We start from the raw sequence: 27,568 nt of genomic DNA on the forward strand, positions 1-27,568 counted from the left end.
TCGATCCCACCTCTTTAATGTTACTGCCCAAGAACTAATTAATCATCCAAGATAATATCTATGCAATAACTCATCATTGTGAATTCCTGCTAGTTTGATTGAAAACAATTGCCTGAAGCACATCTTCAAGAGTTAAGGACATTTTGAAACAAAAGTCATTTAATTAACTAATGATTATTGTGCTAACTGAGTACTCCAAGACAGTGCAATGAGACTATTATTGGATAAAAGAGAGGCATGAAGACAATAAGGGTGCGGTGGGCCAATATGCTAAACTGTTTAATACCAAGTTTGGTGCAGTGTGCTGCGTTGGTTCATAAACATTGATATTATTTGTTTGAATTGAAGTTGCTATTATTTGAGGGGGGAAATATGAATGTATTGATTGTATGATTTACTATATAGTTGTACGTGATATTGGAAATAATATGAATTAGCTGTAATGTTTTTAATAGTGTATCTTAGCATATATTTTGAACAGAAAGAAATTAAGAATCTTTCAGTGAAAATAAAAGGAAATTCTCTAAGAACAGAAGTAGTTGGAAATTAAACGCAGTAATTATGTGTCGATGATAAATACACGCTTCCTTATCTTATATTATCCCTAGAAACACAATGCTTTTTATGGACAAGCCATTCACAAATTTAAAGAAACAAAGGAATCATCAGCATTCATCATGATTTATAATAAAGTGATCGTTAGTACTTTAGACAGCCAAAAAAAGTGATGGTTTACGGGCATAAACGTTGAAAAGTTTTATAAAATATGGAATAAGCAGAAAAAGAGGGAAAAGATGAATAAAAAGAAGAAAAATACAAAGAGGTAAGGTTAAAAATGAACAATAAGGTAATTGGATTGGGTAATGCAAAAAAACAAAGAGGCTTAGCAAGCAACGGTTGGTCATTATAGCATATGGTTTGGGAGGAGTGTGTTAGAAGCAATCATGGAATATACCAAAACCGCGTAAAGTGCATTTGCTTTCAAGTCCTGTTTCAGTCAAAGCTAGCCGTCCGATGCAACACGTAGGATCTACACGATACCCGATGCATCCACGTGTACCCGCACTGGCAGTGGGCCCGCCCCTGGCAATTGGGCTCCACTACCTTGCATTCTGAGGTCACGTTGCTTACTCACAACAGACATTTAATATAATATCTTTTTTTTTCCCTTAAATTAGTTTATTTATTTAAAAATCAATAAAATGAATATAATATTTTCTTTGCTCGAACTTAATACCTAGGAAAACAAAATTAAGCATGTATACAACGTCAAATTTCTGATATTCAATTTTTGTTAATACAAAAATTGTTAAGAATTTAAATTTCTTATATAAAAAAGTGTTATTGATTTTAGAACAACTTTTTTATATATAGAAAATACTTGTAATGTAACTAAAATTAATAATAGAAAGTAGAAAAAGATTTTTCCTTAAAAGGTACCTTTTAAGGAGCATTGTTGTCGTTTTTGTTAAAATAGTTAAAAATAATTATTTGAATAATGTATAAAAACATTATTGTCTGATGAAAATCTATAGCACTGAAATTGTTTTCAATTTAAATAAAATTTAGTATTATTACTGAAAGGAGTTGAAATCTTCATATACTATTGCTTAATTATCTACATGGGTTTTGTTAAGTTTAATTTTGAGAATTGAGTTTAATTGTTTAATAATAATAATATTTAGTATATTTTTAATATAATTCATTTTTTTAATAGATAAATTCAGTTCTAAACATTCAAATTAATAAAAATATATATTAAATATAGTTTTTAACTTGTATAGCATTGTGTATAATAAAAAATAACAAGTATTTAAAATTACAGTATTTAATAGTATTTGTGCATTAAATTATATTAAACTTTATAATATTTTAAAAGTATCAATATTTTTTTATTAAATACAATATTATATTAATAAAAAAACTAATACAAATATGCATTATTTTAACTGTAATATGAAAATATAATTAAATAAAAAAGTAATAATCCACCTAACTCGAAGGCGCATTAAATTGTATTAAGAGCATTTATGGCTGTCTCAACAATTGCTTCGTCAGAGCTCTTGCCCCGCGTTGTAATAATATTAATAATAAATCTGTAAAGTGGGAGAAATGTAAAAGATGTAGTAATATATTATTTTTATTATTAAATAACATTTGCTTTGACTCATCAAATAATGAGAGTTTTTTTATAAAAATATTAATAATATATATTATAATTGATTAATTTTGTAAAAAACTATATAGAATAATTTAACAATTTTTATTCATATCTTTACAATTTTAATAAAATTAATAATTAAAATGCATTAATGAATGCTTTTTTTAACTCTATTTCCATAAAAAAATTACATTTAATATTTGCTAAATAAGAATTTATATAAAATTTTTGATGTTGAATTTAATGGAAATAACTTTTAAAAAAACTATTTAGATATATTGTTAAAATAAATGGTGAATTTGAATAAAAGTAATAAAAGTGTGTCATACTTGATAATAATTGAATAAGTTATAGGTGGATTTTGTGAGGAATGGGTGACGTGGAAATGATGTCAAGAAATGCAAAGCTTTGGGTTGGCGAAAAAGAAAGTCAGGCATGGAAGGCACGTGGCGAAGCTTCTTAGAGGCGACGACGGTCATAGCAAGTCACAACCGAAAACATTGTACGTGTTCCTTCTTAATTTGTTTTTCCCTTCAACTTTTATTTTTCATTCCTTTTTTAATACTTTTTAATTAAAGTATTTATTTCCATCTCCAGCTTTAGCTTTTTTTCACTCTGCTTCTGCTAGTTGCTGGATTTTAACGTTCAAACGTAAGCGTTGTCTGCACGGAGACTCTTGTTCACCGGAATGCCTCTTTATTTTAATCAATTTTTTCTGACAATTAAAATGTTCCTTCATTGACTTAGTCCAACGATTCATTCTAATTTCTTACAATAACATTTTTATATATTTATATCTTATATTTACTTTATATATATATATATATATATATATATATATATATGATATTTTCTTAGTATGTCATATCACGGTCGTATGTCTTATCTTTATCTCTCTAGGTAAGTTTGGTGTAATTTTTTAAAAATAAATAGAGATTTTTTTTGTAAGAAAAAAATTCATAAAAGTGGTAAAAATAAGTGTTTATACTTTTGAAATGAACTGATCTAATACATGGTACATTTTATATTATGAAATGAAGCTACAAATTGGGCAGAATATTTAAGATACAAATAGGCTGACCTAGTAACCGTTTTTACTTTTGAAATTGAAGGATTAAGCTCACTGTATTTGAATTTTGAGTTATCAGTCTAAATCATGACAATTAAGACTTTCTTTACCATTTGTTGACTTAATCACCCCATATCATGTGTTACAATTTGGTCTGTATATTTAGCCAAATGTTGAAGTTGTTATTAAACTAAAATTAATATTTAAAAGATAAAAACTCTTAATACATTTTTTATTTAATTTTAATATTTTTACTATTGTCCGAGCTATTAGCATTTTAATTTTGTATCTAAAATGTTGTTCAAATTATTCACAAGCTGACTAATAGTATAGTTTGAAGTGTGTAGAATATTATTCTTAAATATTATTTTGGTGTAATAAAATTTTTTTTAAAATACAACAGACTCTTTATATTTAAATAAATAAAACTCTCAAAAATTAGTAAACTTTTCTCAATTCATAATCTAAAAAAATAATATAATAAAAAGCCTGTGTATTCATTTTGTGATTTTTTAAAAAAATTTAAAATATTTTAATTATTCACATAAACGTTACATATAACTAAAAATATGAATAATAATAATAATTAAATTAAAATAAAATAAATAATTAATAAAATATTTTAAAATATAATTATATTATTTCTTACATAAAATTCTATTTATCTCACTGTCTAAACATGTCAAGTTTGAGTAGCTAGTTTTGCTACATGTCAACTCGGATTCAGTGCCTTCGTTAATAGTTGGCAATCTCTCTAGTTTTTTTTTCTCACGCGTGAAGTTTTTTTGTTTTGTTTTTTCTTTTTTAAGAAATCAGTATTCTAACTTTTACATAAACTATTACTTAATTGTTTATTACATGCCTTATTTTTTTAAAAACAATTCTTCAGCTAAAAATACATTCACTAATGAGGATAAATTTACAAAAAAGTTATTTATTAGTTTTATAAAATAATAATTATAAAAAATAATAAAATTGCAAAATATTAAAGGAAAAAAAAAGAGTAAAACACCATAAAAAGAATTATGCAGTGATATAAAAACATACATCGTTAAATTTGCTCCCGTTAATATAGTTTTTAATTAATAAAAAATAATTTATTGAAATAAATGTTATAATCTACGTTATCAAATTTTGTGCTAATATAATTAATTTTTTAATTATATATTTATTTGCAATTATAGAAAACTAATAAATATTATTGGCACATCATTTCAATAATATAAATACTTAATTTTTTTATATTAATATATATTCGTTATTAATAAAAGGTGCGTATATAATATATACACTTAAATTTAATATTTTTCCGCACTTTGATTTATATGTAAAATTAGTCTTTTAATTGGTGTTATCTGCATTTAATTTATAGTTTCTTTATATCACATTGTTTTAAAAATTTAGAACATGATGATGAATTTAAGTCGGTTAAAATTACTTAACTCGAGATTATGTTAAAGTTGGATGATTCACGTGTGATTAGAAATATAAAGTATTTTATTTAATTATTATTATTCATTTTCATTATTTGTGTAATTTCCCAAACACTTTTTGCTGTAAGGGTCACCAATTGCCATATGTATTAATACGTGCACCTGTATATTTTTTCAATCAGAACTAATTTTTATTAATTCAAAAATGTAAATTATTAACATGAAACTGAAAATTTCTGTCAAGTTATGGAATCGTCAATCCAAGTATAGACGGAGTCAAGGAGAAGTTTCAACTGAGTATCGTTAAGTTAGTAAAACTGTTCAATAACATAAACTTATATTTTATTTGAAAGTTAATATTTTTTTAATCTATAAGCTAGGATAATTATTTGATGAACAAAAATGAAAAAAAATTATAACTTTTAAAAATTAATTTATAAAAAATTAATTCAAGCAGTATTTAATTTATTTTAAGTTAGTTTATTGATGTTTTCTAATTTTATCTTTATTTTTTAAAATATTTTTTATTCACACGATGATATTCAATAAAAGAAATAAATTACATAATATTTGTTACTCAATTAATTGAATTTTATTGAGTTAAACAAATTAAGTTAGAGACACAGGAGACAGGTAGTATTGGATTAGAAAGAGTGTTGATGAGATAATTTACCGAAAGATCCGAAATGTTATATTTATAGACGAAAAAAGCAATATAAAAAAGAGTTTAGGAGGCATAACTTAATAGCATTCAGTGTGTATAATGGTTACTAGCAAGTCTAATTTAGAGGTTTTTGATCAGATTAGAAAACGGAAACCTAAACTTGGAACAGTGAATTGAAGTACGACAGAAGGAACGTTACACTGAAGAAAAGGGTGAAAATGGGAGGAAGAGAAGTTAAAAGGAAAAAGCCGCGAAAAAGGAAAATAGAAAACGAGGCAGAAGACAGGACCATCACATGGCAACGATCAGAGCGGAAACTCCTTTACTTACATCCCACGTGTACACTCCCCCCGTTCACACTCAAACCGGTTGCCAGTCAAATAGCCGCGTCGAGTGGGACCCACCAATGGTCCTCTTTTGCAGTAAATGCTATTGCCATCCATCGTGTAATCGGAAACCGGCACATGTCGGTCACCGCCAAGGTGGGAAACCTCCCCTAGCCAACCTGTTTTCCAAAATCCCAGCCCCAACTCAACCAAATCAAAAGTCCTTTCACACACTCAAAATAAAAATATACCAATTAATTAAACAAAATAAATACCCCCAAACTATCACTTTCTTTTTTTTAGTGATATATATGATGATAATAATAAAACTACTAAAAAGCAAAAATAATGAAGAGGGTTACTTTTTGGAGTTTTTGAGGGGATTTAAATAAAAGAGAGAAAAATAAAGAATATGTGCAAAAGTTTTTGTTGATATATAGCACCTACAATTCATTAAAAGCAATGGAGGAGAAGAGAGAGAAGGAGGCAAAACCACCAAAGTCATCATCCACCATGGCAAATTCTGTCGCATTTTCCGATGAGATTCCGAACATGAGCATGAGCATGAGCACGAGCTTCAGCTTCCCTTTCTCACCCGCTTTGTCTAGCATCTTTGACATGATGCCACCACCACCATCTTCATGTGATGATCAAAAAGCTTCCAACTTTGGTGGCTTCATGGACTTGTTGGTTGCTCAAGATTATAGCCCTTCTTTATTCGATTGGCTCCCAAACTTCACCGCCACGTCAGCTTCCGCCACCCAAACCACCCACCCTCTTCCGTCGCCGGCGAGCTCCAATGTCCCCGACGGCTCCGAAGTCTTGAACACTCCGGCGTCCCCCAACTCCTCTTCGATTTCGTCCTCCTCCAATGAAGCTCTCGTCGCCAACAAAGCAACGGGGAATGAACATGAAGCAGAGGACGAAGACGGAGATGCAGGCAAAGGAGAGGATCAAGATCAAGACAAAACTAAGAAACAGTAAGTAGTAATTAACCTTTTTTTTTTTTTGTTTCCTTAAAAAAAGAGAATTATCTATGGTATTCAATGTGTTTGTGTCAAATAATAAAAAAATGAGGATAAAGTCGGTTACAGTTGCAAATAGACAGAGGGTGGTGATTAGTGACATTTGATGGAGATTAAGGAAGTGTATGTTCATTGAACTTCCGTTATTATTGTTGTTAGTGTCATTTCTCTCTGGGTTTTTTTTTTTTTTTTTTTTACTTTTGATTTTTTTATTTGTTGGTATTATTAATGAACCCAAAACAAAAAAGCAAAGAAAAAAAAAAGCATGTTAATTATTGGTTTTGCTAAAATTCTATTCCGGTATTCCAATTAGGCTGAAGCCAAAGAAGAAGAACCAAAAGAAACAAAGAGAGCCAAGATTTGCGTTCATGACAAAGAGCGAAGTGGATCATCTAGACGATGGCTATAGGTGGCGAAAGTACGGTCAAAAAGCCGTAAAAAACAGCCCACATCCAAGGTACCATAAAATAAATAAACACTCCATTTTATAAAATCTTAGTACTCTCGATTTGCAATTAAAATTAATTATTTTTTTCTTGCGTGGCACGCAAAAACAGGAGCTACTATCGTTGCACCACCACGGGTTGCGGCGTGAAGAAGCGCGTGGAGCGTTCCTCCGACGACCCGTCGGTGGTGGTCACCACCTATGAAGGGCAACACACCCACCCTTGTCCTGCCACGTCACGGGCTAGCCTCGGGTTCATGCACGAAACGGGTGGGTTCGGACCCACTAGTGGACTCGGGGGTTCACCCCACTATTTGCTGCCACAACAACACCAACACTTTCGGGACCAAAATGTGCAACAACAAGCAGTAGCAGCAGCAGCTTTGTTATACAACTCCACCTCATCATCGCCTTTGAACATTGTTAACTCGGCTTCTAGTAATTTTGCCAATACATCGTTGTTTAGTGGCTTCCTTCAGGATCAAGAGAATCTTCGATGCTTTGTGCCGTCTAGGTTGATGGGTCCTCAGGCTTTGTTAAGGGACAATGGGCTTCTTCAAGACATTGTGCCTACGCAGATGAGGAAGGAGGAGAAGCAAGATCACGAGTAGGTGATGATGATCATGATGATATATTCATATATTGGGTTTAATGATGGTACTTATGATAGCTATTAGTTAGTTTTAATTATTAATTAATTTCCTGTATATTATTTTTATTATCTTGGTATGATATATGTATGGTTCTCTAACTGATCATATGATGAAGGCCTCTGGGGTGTTTTGTGCTTTAGAGGTTAACGTAGAGAAGCATCGCTTTTAGTTACTTTGTGTTCATATGAAACATTTTGGAGGTTCTCACTTTTTATGGTTAGATGGAGGGGGCTTTAGATTCTGATTTTGCTACTTTAACTTTTTCTTCTCTCTTTCCTTCTATGGATTATTCTTTGTAACTAGATATTTATTCGATGATGAGCTATTTTTATCCTTTAAAAAACTTTTTTTTTGTCTCATTTTTCTCGTGTCCACTGCATTATTAATTCTTCTTCAGTTCTCTAACTGATTATTCATGGTGGAAAGCCAACATTTTTAGGGTTAGGGTTTTACTTTTTCATAAATTTGTACAATTACTTGCATGTGGAGAAATCTTTTAGCTAGCTGCATCTTTTCCCAATCAGATACTTATGGCAGAGACTTTATGGGAAAAGAGAAGTCAAGAACGTAAGTTTATTAGCAAAAGGAACTGGAAACTCTACCTATATACGATGAGAGAAATTTAAGAAAAAAAAAAAAAAGATGAAAACTTTGGATCAGAGAGTGTTATGATTGTCCCATGACTTGACACCATGCATGAGGTATGGAAAAAGTTGTAACATTATTACTTGAGTAGTACCGTTTAGCTTTTTGTATGATGGCTTTTCTCATCATCTTCCCCTATAAGCTAGATACAAAGATGGGCTTCAGCCATTCAATGATGATGTGTGTTTCCTGGGAGAGAAATAGCTAGAGCATGGTTCGTTTCTTGTTGATGGCAATTTGGCTAAAGATGAATGATGTGAGATATTGGTGTGGAGAAAAGTACTAATATATGTAAGGTTCTTATGCCCTAGTATAACAAAATAGAAGTGTTGTAATAGTAGAAGAAGCCATTGGCCATGCCACTATCCCTTTCCCATTTGGAAATTTTCAGCTCACATGAAATGCCCAAGCTACTTGATTCTCACTCGATTTATAATCACACCTAAGAATATTGTATATGCCAATTAGTCATCCAGCTAGCATTATATAAATTATGGAAATTGAATTCTACCGCTAGTTTAGTTGCTTTGTATCACTTCTCAAGATACAAGGTATGTGTGAATAGCCTTGGTCGAACGGACAAGAAAAAAGGGCACATTGTTTAAGGGACACGGGAATTAGATTAATTGACGTTCAACACCTTGGTGCTAATTCAAAAAGAAAAATTGGAGTTTCTTCCAGATTGTGTTTGACAAAAAAGTCATATAATTGTTATAATATATATAGATAGTTCTAATGCCATAGTTTTTATCAACTTAAAAGAAAATTATTTTTTGTCGAATAAATAAGATCAACTTATGTTGGCTCATCTAATTTTCTGTACTGTTTCAGATTCAATTTTGTCAAGAGATTGTTTAGAGTTAAATTGGAATGATATTATATTTTCAAGATAAAGGGGGATCGTTGTTTAAAAATATTATATTGAACTGATATTCTTTAAAATGAATGAATGAATGAAAAGAATATAGACATATACGGTAATGGACTCGGTTTTTTGTAACCACCCAATAACACGATGAATTTGGAAAGAAGCCATGATTGATTTAAGTTCATGTTATTCGAGTTTGTTAAAAGTTTCCGAATTTTTATTTTTTCCCTTACCATTGTAATTGGCTGTTTTAGAGGTTTAGTTTCCAATTCCTGATACCTCAAAGGGTTAATTTGTGATACTCTTCGTTGTGATTTTCATCAGGTTGATTTGAAGTGAATTAAAATATGAAACAGTTGAATTTAAACTTGCTGGAAGTTTGAGAATGCTGCGTTATTAAGATAAACTAGCTGAAGCACTCAGCAGGAATTAGGAGGATATGGATTCTTGTAAGTAAAGGATCCTTCTGTGTTTCATTTATACTCGATACTTGCCTCAACATGAGGTTTGGTAATATAGGAAAGCATTCCACAGACACTACCAGCCGAACAGGAGAGTTTTATTGAAAAAGCAAATTTGTAGGGTGTTAAATCGTAGTTCATAACCGCAATTATTGTTTCAATTTTAAAGATTTTTGCAATCACATCGTGACCACAATTACGATTATATCGATCTGGTTCATTTGATTACTCCCAATTTCATACAACAGTAATGTAATGTTAACCACTTGACGAATATGCCATGGTATAGTATGACAATTTTCTTCATTTTCGTACATTAAAAATTTTGTACAATTAAACGTTTTTCTTCGTACAATATTACTTATCTCAATGTAACGTTAAAGCAACTACAATGTAAAACCTTTTCGTAATTGGCATGCAAGTAGTCATATGAACACAAATAGATAAGGAAGAAGAAAATAGAAAGTAACCACTTAAATAAAATGAAAAGAAATTCGATGTGATGAAGCTTTACACATTTTCCCACCCTGTCGCTGGTTAGTGAATATTCTCTACTCGAAGCAATGAAGAAAATGTTATCCGATATAAATTATAGCCATATGGAGCATGACTTTTTTTTGGTATTCCTAAACTTTCCAGCCATTAAACTTTATGTTATCGAATTGCAAAAGGCAACAGAAAAGTCGTATCTACTTGTAATCCAACTGTTGGAGTGCCAATTAATTTGATGCTTCAGAGAAATCGAATCAAGGAAGTGAGAGGTCAAGTCATTTGCATACAACCCATATGATTCGTTGGAGGCATCTGAATCCAAAGTCCAGTAGAAAGAGTTACTCATTCTGTAGCCACTAATTAAATGCCACACCATATATGCAATTAACGCATTTAGTTTGCGTGGAAACAATATTTACTTTACATTCTAAATTGATGTATATAATTGAGTAGCCTTATCTTTTATTAAATGACACACCCATTAAGATAAGTTTCAGAATCGGTGGAAAACTCCGGTGAGTTTTTCTTTCAACAATTTCTTTATTCCTTACTTGTTTTGCAAGTTTAGGAATATGTCGGACAAAAGCAGTGCGTGTTAAAATGTGGCAACCAAAGTGTTGGTTAACTTCTTGATGGAAAACTCTTCAACTTTTCAAGCTTCATAGTCACTTTATCTAACTATGATTCTGAAATAAAAAGGCCCAAACAAGAGGGGGGGGGGGGGGGAACGGATCACCCATCAGTTTCTAGCAAGAAATTAGACAAAGATCGATGATTCTGAATCATTAGAATATTTTGGTGCATAAAATCTTTGATATGTCATTACATAGAAGATGTTTTAGATATAAAGAATTAACATCTTCAGTGTATATTAAGGACGGAATTAACATGTGTGATGGTCATAACATCTTCGGGTATTACTCTTTATTTACGACGTCTAATTATTTACTGTCTAATTATTCTTCAAATCTTCATTAAGAAATGCACTATTTAAAGCTCTGAATCTATCCTTCTGGTTATTTATTATTAGATGTACTTGTTTTGGGTAAGCTTAATGACTTCGACTATGATCGGGCTTTTAATATTGAATTCATATTTAAATAATTTAAGGAGTTTTGAAGGGAAGAAAGATTGAATAAAAAAAATTAATTTTAAAATTAGAGTTTTACAGTAACTATGAAACTAATTAACAAGCATTTCGTGTGCATTGTACTCGTGTTTTATTAATTTGTATAAAATTTTCAAATATAAATTACAAGAAAAAATAAAAATAATAAAGGAAATATACACAATTAATACAAATGCATGAACAATAAAAATAGCCCTTATTCAGGAAGAAAAGGTTAAATTTTTAACAAATTAAAATAATTTATAAATAAATAAAATTTCAGATATAAAATTTTCACATCAAGTAATTTTTAAAAATAGTTATTTTAAAATATAACATTTAGAAAAAACTAACATATAAAGAAAAAAGAAAACAATAAAAATAAGTTTTTAAAAAATTATTATTAAATAATAATAAAATTACGTGTCTTTAAAAGAATGAATATAATATGAAATATCTTCACTTTTAAAATTGGTCGGAGTGATAAGTGACTCAATATCACTTAAGTAAGCTCTCGAATTTAAGTTTTTATATATACAAAAAAAATTTAGTGGTAGACTCACCCATCACATTCAAGTGCAATAAACTCATTCACAACGTTTAAGTGCGCAACTCAATCAAGTTCGGATTAAATCGAATAAAAAAAATTATATTTTATTATATAAAAAGTGGATTAAGGAATTATTTGACAATTTCATAATAATCTATCATTTTTTTATTTTTTTTAACATTTATTTTAAGTAAAGAATTTTCTCATTTTTGTTTGTCATGACATGTCCTATCACAAACATTCATATCTTCCTAAAATGAGCTGTGTGGGTCATTGAAATAGAATATAATAAGAAATTCATCAAACTCTTCTTCAATATAATAATTTTTTGGTGACAAATTTCAATACAACATTAAGAATGATGATTTTTACCACTTTATTTACAGTTATTTTATCTTTTTTATTTTTTTTCTTATTTTTATTATCACATGTCCTATTAAATCTTCTCTCTTTCTTTTTTTTATCATATACTATTACTTGCAATTACATGTACAAGTGTAAAATGAGTGTAACTTAGCTCTTTTTCATTAAAAGGTGTTCGTAATTCAAAATTAATAATAATTATATTTATTGAGTGAGCTTAAAATAATTTAAAAAATGAATAAAATTCTTTCTATTATGTTTTATAAGTTAAAATTAATTTATATTTTTAAATTTTATTTTTATTTTCTTTTTTAAAATTTAAAAAAAATAAATTATTTTTAACTTATAAGAAAAGTTTTACTTATTTTTAATATTAATTTTTTTCTTAAAAAACTTATCCGTTAACCAACCAAGGCTTATATCTTTCTTTCTCTCTTTTCACATAATTTATTACTTTTTTTTTCTTTTTTTTCTCTTTCATTCTCTTCTTTTTGAGTGTACGACCATCATTATTCCAAGATTAATGAATCAGCATCATGTGTTATATGCCTGGTGTACTTGATTTAACTTTCCAACGTAACTTTGTTTCTTTCTATAGAATTTCTGGCCATAAAACACGGCAAGACATAAGGAGAGATCTTTTCCTCTATGTTCTCCCTTAATCCAAGTGGATTTGGAGCTAATGATCGAATTGTCTTGCTGCCAATAGCATCATCATACAATAGTGATATTTTCATTTCAGCCACAAACTTCAAAAACAAAAAATGAAAGAGAGAAAAATGTACTGAAGCTACTTTGAATGCCTTTTCTTTTTTATGAATTAAGGATATTTCTCAATTGACATTGTCGAAAATTAACAACTATCAAAGTAGAGAGATCAGTAATTTAGTTTAAATAACAGAGACACGGTGAACTGAAACTTTTAATCTTGAATGAGGACTGGGTCATATAATAGTAACTGAACTTTACTGCCACTTCACTTGATACCTGTAGCAGAGGAAAGAATCTAAACGGAATGCAAAGGCACATGGCATTAGGTGATCACACTTGCTAACCACTTCTTATCCTTGACTGCGTCCTACCACTAAGTTCCTATATATAGAAGAGAAGCGTTCAGCATTCCAATTCAATAAACATTCCATATTATTCACAAGATACTATCACAAGGAATAGTTACTATACCTAAATATGGCCATGCAATTGGTATTATTGTGTCTAGTTGTACTCAAGCTCACTCCAACATCTGCAAATACCTTGAATGAAGCCTATGGAGATGATAGTGGGTGCCCATTAGGGACAGGCATATACCAATACACTTGCCCTGAAGCTGAGGCCATAATCTTCTCTTGGGTGGAGCAAGCAGTGTCTGAAGACTCGAGAATGGCAGCTTCACTGCTTAGGCTACATTTTCATGACTGCTTTGTCAATGCAAGACATTAGTTGCCTGCACATATTAATTATATCTTATTTAATTTGTTGTGAAAATCTCATGATTTGTATTATATTTTTGGTGGCCATTTTCAGGGTTGTGATGCTTCAGTATTGCTAGATGACACAGAGGAGTTTGTAGGTGAGAAAAGTGCAGGTCCAAACTTGAATTCACTCAGAGGATTTGAAGTAATCGACAAAATAAAATCAGAACTAGAATTAGTCTGTCCACAGACTGTCTCTTGTGCTGACATACTGGCAGCTGCTGCCCGAGATTCAGTTCTTCTGGTCTGTCACTGCTGCCTTCTTGTCCAGACCCTCATTCCTCTCCTACCCAATCTCTCTTTCCCCATCTCTAGACATATATACATGTGTGAAATTACTCAAATTAGAACATTTAATTATTGTGATAAATAAAAACGATGTTTTTTTAAGTAATTTTGTAACAACTAACATTTAATATTCAACATTCATGTATATGATTATACAGTCTAAATTTATAATTATTACATACTTAGAAGAATGAAAACTATTTTCGCTATATGTGTAGAAGAAATATATCTAGTGAAAATAATTTCTATTTTAATATAAATCTAGATCATATAACTATATATTTATGCTCAATACTAAAAATTAATTAGTAGTGATCACTTAAAAATATTGTGTTATTCATTTAATCTTGACCATTTGAAAAGATTTTAATAAATTCATTGTTCTAACAATAATAATATTCTCACTGAGTAATTTCTTATATATACTCAAATAAAAATACTTGATTATAGTAAGAAATGAGGATAATGAATATATATCATTAGATCTTATTTAAATAATTAAGATCAAAAGAAAATTTAAATAATATTTTTCAAATATATAATTACTGACATAATAAGGACCGTTCATTTATAGTTTGTATAGTGTAAATTGACTCCTTATATATGTATTATTTCCAATTATTCTGACTATGATGAAGCATAATGAACAGTCCGGAGGTCCAATTTGGGAGGTGAAAATGGGAAGGAAAGATGGTATGACTGCTAGTAAGGAAGGAGCAAATAATAACATCCCAGGCCCAAACTCCACTGTGGATGTTCTCGTCGCTAAGTTCCAGAGTGTAGGCCTTACACTTAAAGATATGGTCGCTCTCTCAGGTTAATCATCTTTACAATTTGTTATTGACATGCTAATAGAGATCTTTCCCATGAGTTGGAAACAATATTATAATTGCAATTTTTTTACCCTTTTCCCCTTATTTTCAGGTGCTCACACAATAGGAAAAGCACGCTGCAAAACATTTAGCTCTCGTTTACAGAGAAGTAGCGACTCAGATAGTCCTAATGCTAATATTGATTTCATCACTTCATTGCAACAGTTATGCTCAGGACAAGACAATAGCAACACAGTTGCACACCTTGACCTGGCTACGCCAGCTACGTTTGATAATCAATACTTCGTTAATCTTCTTTCCGGGGAGGGATTGCTCCCATCAGATCAGACTCTCGTTAATGGGAATGATCAGACACGACAGATTGTTGAAACCTATGTAGACAACCCATTCGCTTTCTTTGAGGACTTCAAGTATTCAATGTTGAAAATGGGAAGCTTGGGATCACTTACACAAAGTAAAGGCCAGATTCGTAGGGACTGCCGAACTATTAACAAATTTTAACCTTTTATTTTAAGTATAAATAATTATAATTCTCAGGTTGTTATTATCCTACGTAAAAGCATTAGTTAAATGCTAGTGAATTATTATGAAGAATTATGTTGCACTAGGGGAAAAGTATTAGTTATTACTTGAATCGAACTTTAGTTAAATTCTTGTTAGCACCGATAAGGGCCACTAGTACGCAAAAGGCATTATCACCGCTGTCACAGATTTTCAGCAGGTCGTACTAAATACTAAAATTAGAACAAAACCGGCAAGTTCTTTAGATGCCTTTTTTTTTTTTTTTTTTTTATTTCAATAAAAACATAGGTCGTTATTTATTGCCAATCCTCCTCCAAGTCCTCAATGTTGAAGTATAAAATATAATAACCGTTATGTTTCTATTAGGAAACCTAACAACACAAGCACCTAACAAGTTTTATCTCTAATATTAATGGTTTACTTAAAAATTTATATTAAAAACAAAGTTTATGTTACAGGACGATCTGGGTACGTCATTTCCTTGCCATGTATATTGAATCCGACATCCTTAGTGCTGAGCGAGCAAGTGATAGTCAAACCTCAACAATGAGGACCATAATAACTCGTGAATGCAAATAAAGTGTTACATGTCACCTAGGATCAAAATGAAGGTGGTGGTCCCCTACCTTTAAGCATTAGACAACAGATTCTGTTCCTCAGCCATTTAAAAGCTGCAACATCTGTGTCACCTCAGGCTCAACCCATCAAAGTTTAAACTCCTGGAGGTGAAAAAGGATACCATATGTTAGCAGTGAAATTATAAAAATAGTAAATGGAGGAAAGTAGAAACACATAGTCTGACAAGTTCATCTCTTTCAAACATCCACAACAAACCCAAAGTAATGATAACATGTGATATACTATCTAGATTCAAAGTACAAAACAATTCATATGCATTACTCTGAACCAATATCTTTTATCCCGTTACAGAAGACAGAAAAAAAAAGCAAGATGACAACAAAAAAATACAACTTGTGTAGTTTGTGCGCAGAGTATTCAGGGAGGGAATATTCGAGTGAGTTTAAACTGGAACCTGCAGTTTAATTTTTCCAAATCAACTCTTGTGTAGAATGAATACCCTGAAATGGATTTAGGAAATAATATTAGACCGAAGGAGAATAATAAAATAAATGAAAGGTGTGAAGTGTAACTTAATAACTACCTGAGAATACCGTCCAGGATCACCAGCAGAAATAACCGATGCATGTAACTGTTTATAACCAATTTCCTGAAAAGCCAAACAACTTTCAGATGTACACAAACAAAAATGAGCCACTTAACATTGACAATTCAAAGAGCAACAGGGGCTACATGTATAAACCATGACCATGAGGCACATCATACAGCACTTTTACAGTTGTTAAGCAAGTTTTGACAAGGATTTAGCATTTACCTGAGCACTTTGATGACCTGCAACTCCATATGCCTGGAATTAAAACAGTAAAAAGGAAAGTCAGTAACATAAAATAATCTTGATGCCAAAAGGAAGGATGTCCATATGCAAAAGAGATGCTTACTGAAGAAGACAAAGGCTGCTGTATTTGTTGATGATGGAGAACCTGCCCTTGTAGATGACTTTGAGGCTGAACCTGTTGGATTTGTGCAACTTGCTGGGCAGGTAGTAATGAAGGTTGTGACTGAGTTTGAGATTGCTGCACTGAAGACCTTTGCTGTTGCTTTTGCTGTTCATATAATGTCAACTCCTCAGGTTTCTCCCACTACAGGTTCCACCAAACATTAGTTCTACAAATAAAATAAAAATACTGAATAATGGCAACTAAAATAATTCTTACCCGACTTTCACCAGTGACACTGTTATAGTAGTACTTGAAGCCCTCAGGAGATATATGCTCTGTCCAATTACATTTAGCAAGAACCATGTTCTGACTTATTGCTGGTAAGGTACTAGTAGCACTGGCAGGTGTGGATGAAGGCACATCTGCAGCAGGTACAGCTGCATGAGTGCTGACTGCTGCCTGAGCCACAGTTCTAGCCCATTGAGACTACAAGAATAAAAATTTAGCACATAATCATTATTATGAAAGCATCCACTGATGAAAAATAATACATTCTACATCCTAGCTAGCACCACTAGAAAATTAAACAGCTTAAATGTCTACAACCAGTTCGAGTAGACACGAGAAAACCTAAGTATTGTCAAATCAAAAATTCAATTCAAAGAATACAACTCATGGAAAATTTGAAAATATCAAGAAAATTTCTTGTTGTATAACTTATTTGAACCATGCTTTAGAGATCAGTCTGATCAAAGCAAATTAAGCAAGAATACCAATGTTCAATCGTAACCTCACAATAGACAAGATGTTGAATGACTGATAGAATGGAAACAGCTAATTTGAGGCAAAACTTTTAACTAAAAATACCTGCTTTTTAGTAGCTTCTGCATTTTGCTGCAGTGCTAATGCTTGACTAGAAGGTTGCATCATCTGTAACTGTTGTTGAAGCTGGGAGAATGCCTGCTGAGATGAATGAAAACTTGCCTGTAAAGTCTGTGTTTGTTGTGACAACATCTGAGCTAATTGAGAAGGGGACTGCTGAAGAGGTTGAAGTGGCTGCTGCTGCACAGAGGGAGGAACTTGCTGTTGATTTGGAGTAGTCAATGCAGTACTTGATTGCATGTTGGTATCAAGAGGGGTCTGAGGAATTGCAGCAGAGAAAGTACTCTGCTGAGTTTGGGGCTGAGAAGTTGGAAATTGCCCACTTATTCCATGTACTGGCTGAGAAGTAAGAGGACCAGCAGAGAGGGGAAGTTGTGGCTGACCATGCTGCCTAAGAGATGAAAGTGTTGACGTTTGTGGATAGGGCATCGGTGCTTGAGGATACAACTGGTGCGAAGGTGGCAATTCCTGAGATGATTGAATAGGTTTCTGCAATGGTGATCTTTGTTGATTGACTGGTGGAATTTGTGGCATAGGCTGGTTGAAATTCTGAAAGTCATAAATTTAGTAATATGTTTGAAGTTAACAGAAAGGCAGTGAAGCTTAATTATTAATGAGGAATGCTAACTACATATCCTATAACCCTTTTTTTAAAAAAATGCCAACTATTGGCTGAAATTTATTGGGAATCATCCAATCATAAGGAGGATTAAGTAGGGGTAGAGACCTACATGATTTTGTAATTCCCAATAATTTTCAACTAATACTAATGTGTTTGAAAGAGTACATTGCTAGCATTTCTCATATTATTAATTAAGTTCAATTTTATGCTGAGAATATCAATAGTCAATATATACCTGCTGTGGCATTGATGACAGAGAGTGAATTTGAAAACGGCCATCAAGGGGGCCTCCCAAGCCAGTCATAGGACCACCCTATAGTTGTTTAAGCACAGTATAATCAATGGATGTCATGGACGGCAAAATACTTGAAAAATAAATTAATTAAAACTAAGGAGGAATATTACCACATAAAACAATTGCATATAACCAGCAATTAGGGAGCAATAACTTTTCATGGGTTTGATTTAATTCAAATTCAAATATCTTATAAGATTAATGCTAACAACACACTCTTTCCTTTCCAACACACTATTATTCAGTTACGTACAAGTGACTCCCATTAATGGATGCTGTTCTCATCCCTATTTAATAGGTCCCATCCCCAATTTAGTGGAATCTAATATATATATATATATATATATATAGGGAGTATTTTAAATGGGAGGAGTTTAGTGGAATCTAATATATATATAGGGAGTATTTTAAATGGGAGGAGTTTATTATTATGAGAGGTGAGAGGCATTAATAATGACCATTGGATCAAAATAAAGAGTTTAGATTTGATGTTGCTACCCCACTATCTACTTTCTTCTCTCTCTTGCCAATGGCCATTATTAACACCTCTCACTTAAAATGCCTTATATATATATATATATATATATATATATATATATAGAGAGAGAGAGAGAGAGAGAGAGGGAACTAAGGGGACAGGAGAGAGATCAACTTATCCCAATGATACAAATCACATTTTATATAAAATTTAAAAATTATTGACTGTGTATGAATTGGTGTACTTTACACTGATGTAGGTCAAACACTAATTGCTAAGATCAACCGGTACCTTCACAAAAAGGAAAAAGTACCGAAGAATCATTTCTGGTAAATTACAAAAAAAATTGACCCCTTCCCTTTGTCATGAAGAAGAGTGTCTTGAAGCAGCTGATAACTGAGTCAATTCTATTAAATAAAAAAAGGGCTGCCTAACGTGTGAGGCTCCCATCCTTTGAACCAGTGGACTTTTTAACTCAATTGATTCCAATTATTACCAAAAAAGAAAAAAGGCAATAAGACAGTGCAGTTTTAGTATTTTAAAAAGACAGGAAATGACTTAACTGCCAAGAATATTGCAAAAAATCAAGAAGATGGCCACAGAAAGATTTAAATTGAAGGACTTCAATGAATAATGTGCGTGTGCAGGATTACATCAATGTCTACACAAATTCAAATTTATTGTTTTTTATCACTCATTCTATTAAATTAGTTAACAACCAAAAATAATGATGTTCATCCCTACTTGGCCAAACTTCATGGTAGTCTACTGAGTGCTAACAATTAGCAGTAAGGAAATCAGTAGTACCACAGTGAATGAAAATTCAGAAACACATTAAAATGAAAAGGGGGGGCAGGGGAGGCATTTCACATTGATTTAGCGTAAATCAAATTTATACTTACTGCATTTATAGGCAAAGCCATGTCACCAGATCTTGGAAGCAATGGTGGTCCCATTCCATGAAGACCAGCATTAGAAGATGGTCCCATATTCGGGGGATGCATTGGACGCCAAGTATTATGGGGAGGCATACGATCACCGATAGGATCAGTAATATTGGATGGAAGTCTGCAAAAAGGAATTACAGAAGAAACCATTGTAATAAGTCCTAGTACCATGACAAAAATTGAATAGAGGAACCATTCAAAAGGTAGAAGGAAGAAATGAAGATGGGAACATACCTTGTGCCAGGTGCATCAAATCTAGGACCAAATCCTGGACCTCCAAATGCAAGACCCCTAATAAAAGCCAAACATAATTTCAAAAATTAGTTGTTGATAGATGCATAACATTCATTTGAATCATAACATGACAAAAAAGGTAAATTGTCAGAACAGTTTGGTATCAGCAAATTGTGTATTTTTGTGACCACACAGCAGCTGATTTTCATTGTGTACATATGTCAAGAATATTAATAGGTAGAAGTTCTTTATGCAATTTAAGTTCAAAATGAAAGAAATTCCTTCCTTTCACCCCAAAGGAACAAAAAATATATAGATTAAAGCAAAGAATAAACAACTTGTTGAAGGTATAAAAGATCAGGATCAAGGAAAAATGCCCTTTTGACAACGTTTACAACCAATACTAAATTTGTTTTTGATCTCTCCTCCATTAGAAACGTGCCATCTTAAAACGTGAGCTAACCAGACCAAAGAAAGCTAATATAAGAGAGCTATTGTTCAAATTCAAATTGCCAACTGAAAAATACTTCTTGCCCAGGGTTGGTTCCATATTCATATCAGTGGTCACAAGTCAATTTCTTTAAACAGTTCGTAGCTCCATGCTTTATTTAATTAATTAACATTACAATGGACTTTTATGCTTCAGGTTTATCAATTAACAAGGGCAAACCTGGAATCTCCTTGACGAGGTCTCTTAGGATCAGCAAACCGGACAATTAGTGGTTGCTCACAACCCTATGCAGCAAAATACAAGGTAATAACTAGAAAGCTTTTATAAGGATAATTATTGAAAGAAGAAAAAATGTCTTTCTTACTCTCATTGTATAGATTCCATTAAGCGCATTAATAGCTGCCAGTGCCATGTCTCTATGCGAGTATTTAACAAAACCACATCCTTCAACCAAAATAAGGCAAAATATTATCCATTCAGTATTGCCAATTTGCCATCAAACACAAGCACACATACATAAAAGAAAGAAAGAAAGACTAGAATGAAAAATTATGATGCCTCCAAACATTGAAGGAAACAGGTAAAAACAATAGCTTTCAGTGTACCAACCAATTCATAATTTCCTCAAGAACAACTGAAACCGGAGAACCACAGAAACCAGCCTCTCACCCCTGAGGTTCCACCCACCCCAACCCAGTTTGCAGCTTATATCTCATAAAGGTAGGAAACATACCACGGCTTTGCTTCTTGTCATCACGCATAAGATAAACATCTTCAACCCGCCCATAGTTTGAGAAAATCTGATGCAAGAGACACCATCAATTAGTTCCGAGTTAATAATAATCGCAAGCATAACATAATACTGCAGAGAAATTCAATATTTAGAGGTATCACAGACATCAGTTCCCATGGCAAAGTTTCCCTTTTGCAAGACAACATAAAACTTTTTTTGTCCCACAGAAAATAACAGTCTCTAGTGTAAAGTCTGATTGCAGCAAGCAACATACTTCCTCAACTTCTTTTACTGTCGCCTGTTTGTTCAGGGAGCCCACAAATAATTTGTACTCAACTGCACCTATCATATAAATTAATTTTCACAAACATGAAAGTCAGTTCAGATAGTCAGATGACTAACAACAATCATGCACTCCTAAATACAAAAGCACATCCAGGCACAAATTTTTAACCTAGAACAACCCAATTTTCAAAAAAAAAAAAAAAAAACCAGCTTCAGAGCATGTTCAGATGGAAATGGTATTGTAAGCTCTCTTTTTTTTTCTCATCAACGAATTAGCTGTTCTAACTGAAATGTAAACTTTACTATCAGCTTTAAATATATTTTGGAAAAATAATAAGTTGACTACTACCATAGACAGGAGGTTTAGAGCATATGAATAAATTTAATAAAAGGGACAAGTATAGTGCACCTAAACTTTAAATGATAAACTTCACCTAAACTTTAAATGATAAACTAAGACACAAGCTTACACATGTGAAAAAGATGTTTCAAACATTTCATCTAATTTTATTAGGTTCCTACACGCACAAGATTAACAGATAATTCCCAATACATTTTAATTTCTAAAGAGGGAAGAATTACAACTCTGATAAATATTTTAGCCTATCAGAGTCAGTAAATACAAGTAGTTACCAAGGCGTTCCCGTTCACCATCAGCATACCGCACTTGGACTGGACCAACACCCTAAATAATAACACGTGTCAGAAAATTACTAATCATTTTTTCTTATTTAGAATTCAGAAGCACAACAACTCACTCCAGGAAGAGTATGTTGATTGTGCAATGCTCTAATTGCCTGATCAGCTTCTTCTGAGGTAGCATATTTTATAAAACAACAACCTGCATAACAAAGATGTTTTATGGCAGTTCCATTAAAATAACACCCCCCCCCTCCCATAGATAGATATCAATAAAACTAGATCCACAGGCAGAGAAAGGACAGAGCAAAAAACTCAATTGTCAGAATGTATTCTATGTCAAGACTTTTCTTGTTTAAAAATACTTTAACATTACAAACCCATACAATGGGTGACACAGTAACTGTAAAAAGTAATGCCTCTCATAGTCTCTATTCATCATTCATCAAACAAATGAGATTGATTCTTCTTGTGTGCATTGTAACAACTATTTGGGAGCAGCAAGAAGCTAAAAAAATACATAAAGGGACAAAAAAGCAACCAGATTATATTGGAACACCTGGTTGTTGTTCATAAAGCATCAAAGTTGGATGGCCCAAAAATCCAAATATCAAGAGATTGCATATAGTTCCACAATAATCTTATTAGAGCATACTTGATTCTATGTTTCTCACAAACATTTCTAAACACAGCTGCCAGTAGTAGACCAAATTGATTTAATGCATTAGAATTTCAGGAACTAAAACTTTGGTTCCACATATAAGTTGCATACACATTCTATTCAGATGATTCACACCACGAGAGGTAGGATCTTATTGTATTATGAAGAATTCTGTCGTGTGCAATTCATCCACACAAACAAAGAATGGCATGAAACCAAAAGCTGCTTGAATTTCTATGTCAATGACCAGTACCACACTGGTTTATGATACAATGGGGTAGCTAACAAGTTACTACAGCCACAGTTGCAATTATCAATAAATAACTAGAACATAATCAATAACTGCTGTCTTTAAGCGAATAAACCCCACATTTCACGTCCCCTAGCAGAGTTTGACATCATTTCCTCTGTGGGTTTCTACTTCCACAAAGAAGAGAAAAACTGACAATTAACAATAGTTACTCATGGTAAAACTACAAGTGGGTAGAGGCTTGACTAAAGCCGCCATGTTGTATACATCCACAAAACTGCAACAGATATACTCACCCCATGTGCATAAAAAGGGTAGAAGCACAACACTACACAATATTTCAGTCATGGAGAATCCATTTTTCCATGATGAGCTTTTGGATAGCCACTAAAAGTAAGATGGAGCAGTTGGCAGTAGATCCAGTAAAACATGGAAATACCTATCCAATGCCTCAACTTCACATTAAATTATAAATATGACCATCACTGTTGCTTTCCCAAACCACTGCATTTACAATTTCAAAAGAACATGGCTTCTAAAATATATTTGAGAGGGCTGCACCATTATACGTAACCACAGACCTATCTATGATCACATCACAGAAGTAAAATCACTCTTTTCAACAAGCACCATTACAAAACCAAATTGTATAGGAACATCAAATCCATTAAATAAGCATGGCAATAGCACTAAAATGACTTGCCTAGATTTTACATAAGGAATCACAAATGATCAGCCATCAATTGTGTCACCAACAGGTCTGCCATTCATAAGGTATCTAATGAAGTATGAATTCCAACAAACATCGCTACTACTATCAATCATCATCCATGTTTTTTAACTCAACTTTAGACCCATACCATTTCATCAAATCGAAACCAGTATATGTCATTCCAAGCCATTCATTCAACAAACACTTATTTCACCAAAACATGAGAAACATTAAACCTCTTGAAATACATTATGATTAACACCATCAAAATGTAACAATCCAAGTTTTTCTTCTGTTCCCTTTGTACAATAATAGACTTCAAAATTTTTGACATAAAAAATCTACAGCTATGGCAACCAACACTCCGACTACAATCAACTGTTGGGTAATGCCCCCACTGCTGCAGCTACAATTGCAAGAGCAGGATCTTTTTGGTCTTCCAAGATCCCATCTGCTATACAAAGTGCAGCATACAGGTTTACATGTTGTAGCTCCTTCAGGCACGACAAGACGGGGAAAAAAGGGTGTACGCAACCAACAAGTCTGAACTTGTTGCAAAAAGAAACTGAGATGATGATGAGCTTATTTTCTCTACCATCAGCCTCTCTAAGGACCTGAAATAAAATGTATATGAATCAAAATAATCTCAGAATATAAGAATCAGAAATACCTTGATGCTGTCCTGTCTTTCTATCTTTGATGAGGGCAACCTCAATCACATTTCCATGCTCCTCAAACAAAGGGCGAATCTGGCATCAAACAATTGTAACAATATACTCAGTCACTAAATGCCAGATTACACTACAGTTCATATCCTTTCACGTTATGGAATAAATATAAATCATTAGACAATTGAACTTACATCTTCTTCAGTGGCGGTTCGAGGAACAGATCCAACAAAAAGTTTGGCAAAATTTCCACCATCAAAACGATCTGAAAGGGGAAAATGTTATTCATTTCTATTTTACAGTTGCTATAAGTGAAACCACAACAGAAACTGAAAAAACCAAAGATTGCAAGACGAAACATACAACCATCACCAAGCCTTATCCCACCCACTAGTTGCAACTTTAGACTAACACAAGTCAATCACGACATATTCTCCGGCTCCCTTTGAAGAAAATTATAAAGTAACATAACCAACAAACAATGCTGCTCTATCTCCCCACCTACAAAAATAAACACTTCCTACAGAAGCAAATGCCAGGACCAGCATTGTAAAATACCTGAATGTTAACCTAATAAATTAGCACTCCTAAACCCTTATTCCTACGCACAAAAAAGTTATATGCTCAACAAAATCCCCATGGCAACGCCAAAGCCTCCAATGCAAAAATTGAAAGCAAACCCCGAATTAAAAATGTCCATGCTCAAGCAACCCTAAAAGCAATAGTCATTCCAACAAGTCACAAATAGCACAAAACATCAGCAGCAGCAATTGAAGTGCGTTTCAAATGAAAAGAGGAAAACCCTATATTCATCATTCGCGATTCACTAACAACAACATAGCAAACCAAACAAACCAGGTAAACACAAGAACAATAACTCACCGGGCGAACCACCGCGTCCGGAGAAAGGAAACCCTCGTTTCTGACCAGACAGTGGCAGTGGCTGGTGACCGTCGAATCCGAATTCCCCAGGGCCCTCTGCGCGAAAGCCTCCAACCCTGGGAGGAGAACGACGCGGAGGACTATCGAAGGCACGGTTGTGAGGGGCGGCGCCGGAGCGGAAGGCGGCGGGGCTCCGGCGATTGTTGTGGTAGTTCATGGGAGAATCCGAGAAGCGAGAGTGACCCCTATTGGGCTGACGATAGTTATTGTTGTTGTGAAACTCATTGTTGTTGTTGTTGCTGCCATAGCGTTCTCCTCTGTGCCTATCCAGTTTTGCTAACACTGTGAAACCCTAACCTTGAAACACTGAGTGGGGAGTGCTAGTGAGTGTTGTGATGTTTTGCTTTGCTCCGGTGGAATGACGCACTTTCTGGCTACGATGCTATGCTAATTGCTAGACATACAAACAATCATAAATTCTTAATTAATAATTATTAATTAATAAATAACGAATGAGACGAAGACGAAGAAAGGAAGGACGAGACGACTTGACCCGTGTTTGATTTTGTGTTTGTGTGAGAGAAAGAGGAGCCATATTTACTACTGGGCCAGCCCACCCACCTCTTCTTATCTTTGGCCCTTTTATTGTCATTTGTCAATCACATGTCGTTTCACCATTTTCCCCATCCTTAATTTTTTCTTTTTAAATTCCTATTGGAAACTATATTCTTTATTTAAAAAATGTATTTATAATGATATTATTAAACTTAAAAAGATATTATATATTTTTTAAATTTTATGATTGTAATTTATTTAATATTTTAAAAATTAAAAAATATTTATATTTTTAAAATAAATTATTTATTATTACTATCTATTATATATATTTAATATAAAATTAATAATTATTTTACATATAAAAATATATAATGTATATTTTTTAAAGAATCGTAAAAATTACTTAAAAAACATTTAAAACTTTATATTGCATTACTGATGGAATTTTTCATATTCTTATATTGTTCCACCACCCTTCGTTTTTAAACAGATTATGATACGATCAGCATTAAGTGAGTTGAGCTACCATCTAAATACGATAAAATGTAACAATTAAGCCCGTCCATCCTAATGTAATAAATATCAAGATAAAACTTACGTAATTTCTTTATTTTTATAAAAAAAATATAATGCGTTATTTAACAATAATATTTTTCTTATATTTTTATTTATAGATTTTAACATTTATTTGAAGTTAAAAATATTTGTATAGTATCTGAAAAACTTATTAGGTATCTATAAATTACAAACGGTCTAATTACCGTACGTTAAGAGGATTAAGTATCAAGTATTGCTGCTAATTTTCCATGGCAATCATTAAAATAAATTTTATTTATAATAAATTATAGTACATAACTTGCTTTGAATTATATTATTTAAGAAAATCATTTATATACAGATCAATTTTGCTCGTAACTTGCTCAGAATGTAAATAAAATTGGATTTGGCACTTGGTTACAGTGTGATTTAAGTGTCGAAATTTATTGAGGTTCTTCTGTGCCTTTATCTTTACTTTTATTTATTAATTTTTTCTCCTTACATTGAATATTCGTTCTTTTTTCTTCTTACACGGGAATTCATTTGAAAAAAATATATACATGTTGTTAATAATAATAAAAAAAACTGCATTGCATGTTTTTAGAGAGAAAATTAATTGTATACACAGCCTTTTATTGACTCAAAACAGAAAGTCCATGAAAATAAAATTGCATTTTCATTTTATTTTTTGGGACCATAATACGTACATGAAACTATCTATAATTATTTTGAACCACACTCTCACCCGAATAAAGAATAGAAAGGAAAGCTTCAAGATGTTTCCTAAAAATGATACGAAATTTAAACCGATGGTGTCATTCCCATGATAAAGCCCATTA

At 32.4% G+C, this 27,568-nt stretch overlaps 3 protein-coding genes across 8 annotated transcripts; 2 read left to right on the forward strand and 1 right to left on the reverse strand.

Annotated features, from left to right (window-relative positions):
• Positions 1-4,043: 4,043 nt before the first annotated feature.
• Positions 4,044-11,700, forward strand: LOC113848251 (probable WRKY transcription factor 48). The gene is made up of 3 exons (XM_027477693.1): positions 4,044-6,633; positions 6,992-7,135; positions 7,236-11,700. Exons 1-3 carry the CDS (start codon positions 6,116-6,118, stop codon positions 7,732-7,734), a joined length of 1,161 nt encoding a protein of 386 aa, XP_027333494.1. The 5' UTR covers positions 4,044-6,115; the 3' UTR covers positions 7,735-11,700.
• A 1,366-nt stretch (positions 11,701-13,066) lies between these two features.
• LOC113848250 (flowering time control protein FCA) lies at positions 13,067-26,249 on the reverse strand. Of its 6 annotated transcripts, XR_003501809.1 has the most exons (21): positions 25,635-26,190; positions 24,947-25,017; positions 24,755-24,833; positions 22,581-22,663; positions 22,456-22,507; positions 21,812-21,879; positions 21,538-21,604; positions 21,169-21,248; positions 21,024-21,088; positions 20,354-20,410; positions 20,075-20,240; positions 18,635-18,712; positions 17,763-18,326; positions 17,172-17,381; positions 16,896-17,096; positions 16,772-16,804; positions 16,541-16,606; positions 16,412-16,457; positions 16,005-16,097; positions 13,446-13,707; positions 13,067-13,355 (listed from the first exon to the last, which is right to left on the reverse strand). XR_003501809.1 is itself a non-coding variant. In XM_027477688.1 (19 exons), exons 1-18 carry the CDS (start codon positions 25,849-25,851, stop codon positions 16,419-16,421), a joined length of 2,196 nt encoding a protein of 731 aa, XP_027333489.1. In that variant the 5' UTR covers positions 25,852-26,249; the 3' UTR covers positions 15,600-16,097; positions 16,412-16,418. The 6 variants fall into 6 exon arrangements, 4 of the variants coding, with proteins under 4 accessions (XP_027333489.1, XP_027333491.1, XP_027333492.1 ...); XM_027477688.1 differs by lacking the exons at positions 13,067-13,355; positions 13,446-13,707 and having other exon boundaries at positions 15,600-16,097; positions 25,635-26,249; XM_027477690.1 differs by lacking the exons at positions 13,067-13,355; positions 13,446-13,707 and having other exon boundaries at positions 15,710-16,097; positions 17,763-18,314; positions 25,635-26,229.
• LOC113874698 (peroxidase 40) lies at positions 13,452-15,357 on the forward strand. The gene is made up of 4 exons (XM_027512912.1): positions 13,452-13,691; positions 13,788-13,979; positions 14,674-14,839; positions 14,948-15,357. Exons 1-4 carry the CDS (start codon positions 13,452-13,454, stop codon positions 15,355-15,357), a joined length of 1,008 nt encoding a protein of 335 aa, XP_027368713.1.
• Positions 26,250-27,568: the final 1,319 nt, after the last annotated feature.

The sequence above is a fragment of the Abrus precatorius genome, unplaced genomic scaffold (assembly GCF_003935025.1).
Source record: "Abrus precatorius isolate BTA unplaced genomic scaffold, Abrus_2018 Scaffold8, whole genome shotgun sequence".
Classification (NCBI taxonomy): Eukaryota; Viridiplantae; Streptophyta; class Magnoliopsida; order Fabales; family Fabaceae; genus Abrus; species Abrus precatorius.